This window comes from Scardinius erythrophthalmus (genome assembly GCF_964197995.2).
Source record: "Scardinius erythrophthalmus genome assembly, chromosome: 3".
NCBI lineage: Eukaryota > Metazoa > Chordata > Actinopteri > Cypriniformes > Leuciscidae > Scardinius > Scardinius erythrophthalmus.
The window spans coordinates 34559777-34564855 of record NC_138223.1 but is presented as its reverse complement, the minus strand read 5'-3'; the positions used below and the strand labels follow the sequence as shown (position 1 = coordinate 34564855).

The following is a 5079-nucleotide window of genomic DNA, read 5'->3' as shown; positions in this document are numbered from 1 at the left end:
CTCTTTCATGTGCCTCGTGCGCTCCTCCTCGCATGCTCGTCGTTCAGTCATTACCGGGCGCCGTGCCTGCGCGCTCCCCCGCCCTTTCCAAACTACGTCTCCACAATCGTAACTCTGAGCTAAGACGTCGAACTTCCCTCGGTCCAAACTGGTGCGCGAGAGCCCTCCCCTCCTCTCTCAGTCCCGCCTTTTCCGTTTGCCACCCTCGCTTGGGCTTGACCCGACTAGTGACGTAGGAGAGATTCCGTGGTGCCCACAGCCGTAGGCGCGCGCTGTGCTCGGGTATAAAATGGGCCCAGGACCCATCATTCGGCACTCTCTCAGTCGCTCCGACTCGGGAACCAGAGCATCAGCGGAGATAGCAGGGAATCAAGTGGCTAAACTCCTCAGGCTAACTCGCTCTCGTCTTTGGTTCGAAATGGAAACATCAACTTTTACGCGGAGCCAACGCTCCTTTGCGCACAACTTTAAGAGTAAGTTTCTGCTTCTTCAATTTTCATCTTTAGTCTGAATGTGCTTTTTAAATGCTTAACTTTCTTAACTGTTGGAAATGAATGCATTTAAAATAATTCTAGAATTTAGAATATGACCAAATTGGCGGTTGGAAATGTGCTAGGCTTTACGCAGGGACAGTTGGTTGGAATATATTTGTTCTCTGGTGCTACGATGTTTTGCATTAATGTTTTAGTGCTTTATAATAATATTTGTACCAAGTGTACGTATGTATTAAAAAGTTAAATGTTTTCTGAACTTGGAAATAAATTTAGATGGAGAGAATAATGTTTGGAGTAACTGGATGTAAAATAAAAATCGAAATTGTTGCATTTAATTTGTAAATGACAATCTGCAGTGATAAGTTCGAATTTAAAATTAAAACGTGAAAATTACCTTTAAATTTAGGAGTTGAAACTTATAATACCGTGTAGTAATGAGATAAATGATTATTGATTAAATGATTAAATGATTAAATGAGATTATTTTCACAACTTACATGGATGGAAACAAATACGTTGTTATAATGAAGAAAACGTTTTAGTTTATCTGTAGAAAATTCGTTTTGAGAATCGTGAATTTTGAACATTTTTCAAAAATCAGTAGTCATTGTTATCTTTTGTATTTTATTTTCATGTATATAAAATGAGACTTACGGACCAGGAGAGCTCCCTTCTAGGCAGGAAATATGCAATGCGCTAATAAGACTTTGTGATGTGACGCGCTCCTCTCTTTCCATCAGGCGCGCTCTCGCTCTGGCTTGTTGTCTGGCTGGTCGTGGTAAAACCCGTGCCTGCGCTGAACTGCCCTCACCGGTGTGTGTGTTACCCGACCCCCATGACTGTGAGCTGCCAGGCGCAGAACTTCACCATTGTGCCCCACGGCATGCCCTTCGAATCCCAGCGCGTCTTTCTGCAGAACAACCGCATCACTGAACTGAGAGTGGGGTCTTTTGCTTTTGGCACACAGGTAAGGAAGTGTATACATATAATATCCATTTGAAAGATATCAGTCCTTTTGGTTGTGTAATTTACTAATTTTGTATTCCTTCTCAACATCTTCACCTCATTACCTTTTCCTCCCTCTACCCTTTTCCTTTCCTTTCTGTCCATCAATCCATCACATACCAGGTTTTGTGGCTCTTCTCCAACAACATCACCTGGATTGAGGCTGGTGCATTCAGCGAGCTGCGCGATCTGGAGGAGCTCGATCTGGGCGACAACCCTCACCTGCACCGCCTTGAGGGTGGAGCTTTCCGTGGCCTGGAGAAGCTTCAGAGCCTCCACATGCACCGCTGCCGGCTAGCCGCCCTTCCCCATGACATCTTCCACAAGCTCTACAGCCTGCAGTTCCTCTACCTGCAGGAAAACCAGCTCCACTTCATCCAGGATGATCTCTTCGCCGACTTGATCAACCTCAGCCAGCTCTTCCTGCATGGCAACCGCATCCGCACTCTGTCCGAGAATGTGTTCCATGGCCTGGTCAACCTCGATCGCTTGCTGCTGCATGACAACAGAATCCGTCAGGTCAACCGTCGCGCTTTCCGCGACCTGGGCCGGCTGACCATGCTCTTTCTCTTCAACAACTCCCTGGCAGAGCTGCCCGGTCAGGCCATGCGTGACATCTCCTCCATTGAATTCTTGCGGCTGAACAACAACCCCTGGGCATGCGGCTGCGAGGCTCGTCCCCTGTGGGAGTTCTTCAGAGGTGCCCGTCTGTCCAGCTCAGAGGTTCTGTGCGCTTCCCCAGCTCCTCGTCGTGGACAGGACCTGCGCTTCCTGAGGGAGATGGATTTCGCTCTGTGCCCACTTCCCGACCCCGGCTCCCTCGCTGGCTCCACCACCACCACCTTCAGCACCAAGACTCGCTGGTGGTTCTCCAAGAACAAGCCCGTCAGCACTTCCAAGGGTATCTATGAGAAAACCTCAGAGACCAGGGCGTACCCCTTAAATGGAGGAAAATCCCAACATCCCTCTATCACATCTACATCCACAAAGTATGAGCTTGGGGAGGAAGAGGCTCTGCTTCCCAAGCTTGACCCAGAAGAGTATTGGGCCAACTACGGCAATGAAGATGCGGGTATCACCTCCCTGCGCTGCTTTGAGCTTGAGTGCCCTCCCGAATTTGACTCTCTGCCACCATCTTCCTCTTCTTCTCGCTCCTCATCTTCTGTTCTCTTGCTACTCTCCATGTCTGTCTTGACTGTCTGCATCCATCTTCTGTTTGGCTGAATACGTCAGAAGAACCCTCTTCCCCTTAATTTTTTCTCCTCTCTGGAGGAGGGAAAACCCTGTTTGCTCGATTTAACTCTTCAATGCCTTGATTCCTGTTTACCATCAACCTCACTTGTATCTTTGTTCTGTTCAGTTTGAGCCTCTAGTTCCTGGTATCTAGAGGGCACTACACTGATTTAGGATACAGTGGGTAAGCAGGGAACGTTGGGCAGTACAGGGCCTTAATGGAAAGTAATGAAAGCTGTTCACAGGCCTTGGCTAGTTAAGCAGATACTCGGTCCTTCTTTTTTGAGGACAAGTGTATTCTAAGCCATTTCTGTCACAGTCAGTGCAGACAGAGTATAGAAATTTCCATCTTATGTTTACGTACAATATTTGTATGCTTTTAGACTTTTCAGCCACTCTAAGTGCTTCTATGATAGTTGTAATTATAGCTTGTGATGTCACTGTGACACCCTCTTTCCAACAAGGCTATTGCTCAATTTTTTTCAGTAGTTACTGGTAACAATAGCATAATGAGCAAATCTTTTTATTCCCCTTGGGAGTGATCGAATGTAATATTTCCTCTATTATAACAGATGGGTCTCAAAACCATTCAGGGCTCGAAAAGCACAAAGGAACGGCGTGCAGCAACAAAGCAAGATACACAAAGCATACTGAAGTGAGGAGTTTGAAAGTCTTACAATACAGCTAAATCAAGATAAGACACACAATGAGAGAGAGAAAGCACGCGCAAGAGAAAGAAAGACAGAGAGCACGCGCAAGAGAAGGCGAAAGATTTCATTACATCACCATCTAGCTATGACAGCAATTATCACTTGTGTAAATATGACATCTTGGCAGAGGGAGCTGTAAATAGCGCTATGAAAGGCCTTATGTTTGTCACTGTTCTGAATGGCCAAGAATGCCACTGTGAGTAATGTCTGTGATATTATTTCAATGGTCAGTGCATGGAAAGATCAATGGCACAAAAGTGTGCGAATGCTGTTGTTTTTATGTTTTTTTATTTCTGTCAAAATACTGTTAACATGTTATGTTATTACTGTAAAATACACAACCTACATTGTTCCAAGTCTTTTGTTCTTTTATTCCTCTGTTCAAATTCAAGTTTAACTGATTTATCTGGACAACAGCAAATTCCATCCTTTCTCATTTAAAGTATTGATTTAAAATCAAACCAGTCAATCAAGACCTACAGCAATCAAATGCTAAAACTAAGACTGAATCCAGGGCAAGGCAATATTTTGAGGACACTGTGGAAAGACGTGTTTCTTTAATAGTGAATTGACTACTTGGGGCAAAGCCAATTGGAATATCAGTAAAATGTGCTTACTGACAGATTGGTCGACATTCAGAATTATGTCTACCATTGGTCACTGTTGTGATGAGAGCAGGTGCAAATACAGACTGTTTGGGCTGATCTTTGTGGGCATGCTGAAGACAATGGCTTTCTTTGCTGGTCCTCGCCTATTCCCTTTTCCTCCTCTTTCGAACTGCAATAAAGAATCGAAAGGCTTAAGGGAAAACAAACAGAGAGAGCAAGGACAAGAGGACAGAGAAAAGGAAAAGGAAAAGGAGAGAAAAAGAAAAAGCACAGAGAGCAGGGGTGGTTGTGGGCGGTAGAGGGATGAAAAGAGATGGATGAAAAAGGATGGACATGCTGATAAAGAAGGAGAAATGCAATCTAAAGTTAATAAATAGGTAAAGATCGGAAAGATTTTTTTTGGTCAACTGTTAATTCTAGCAATATCCTGTTTTGTGTTTACCCTGAGACAGTAGAGAAGCAGATAATACCGCTCTTTTTGTCCAACAGATGTTTCCATGACAAATGTATGTCTTATAATTGTTTTTATGACGTGCGAATGTATATCTCAGCAGGACGGGTAAGGTCAAACTGCCTTGAGGTGCTCTCGAGCGACCATGTTTGTGAGGTCGCTCATAGATGACCAAAGCATTAGTTATACCTTTTTACCCAGAATGTATGCATTTGAATGTAAGAATGTGAAAAAATGAGCTGCTGAATCTTTTCACTAGAACACAAATTGACGGAAAGCATGACAAATAAATTAATGCTTATCTGTGGATACGAAACATCTTTGGTGTGGGCGTACTTTCTTTATATCTTCATCCAACGGCTACGACTCTACAGTACAATCTCACATGTGCCTTCTCTCCCTCGCATCTTTCAGTCTGACCTCCCTTGACACATACAGACAGACAGACAGACAAATAGACAGACACACTGGTGCACACACATCTACTCCTCACTGCTTGTAAAGTTCTTTGAAGGCAACATCATTCACTATAACATGCAGTTACCATGCAACGCACTGGCCACCATTCAGAGCTTCAA

General features: G+C 44.3%; 1 protein-coding gene across 1 annotated transcript; it reads left to right on the top strand.

The window, feature by feature from the left end:
* Nucleotides 1–229: 229 nt before the first annotated feature.
* Nucleotides 230–4809, top strand: rtn4rl2a (reticulon 4 receptor-like 2 a). Its single transcript, XM_081361045.1, has 3 exons — nt 230–473; nt 1235–1461; nt 1623–4809. Exons 1-3 carry the CDS (start codon nt 290–292, stop codon nt 2721–2723), a joined length of 1512 nt encoding a protein of 503 aa, XP_081217171.1. The 5' UTR covers nt 230–289; the 3' UTR covers nt 2724–4809.
* The last annotated feature ends 270 nt before the right edge of the window (nt 4810–5079 follow it).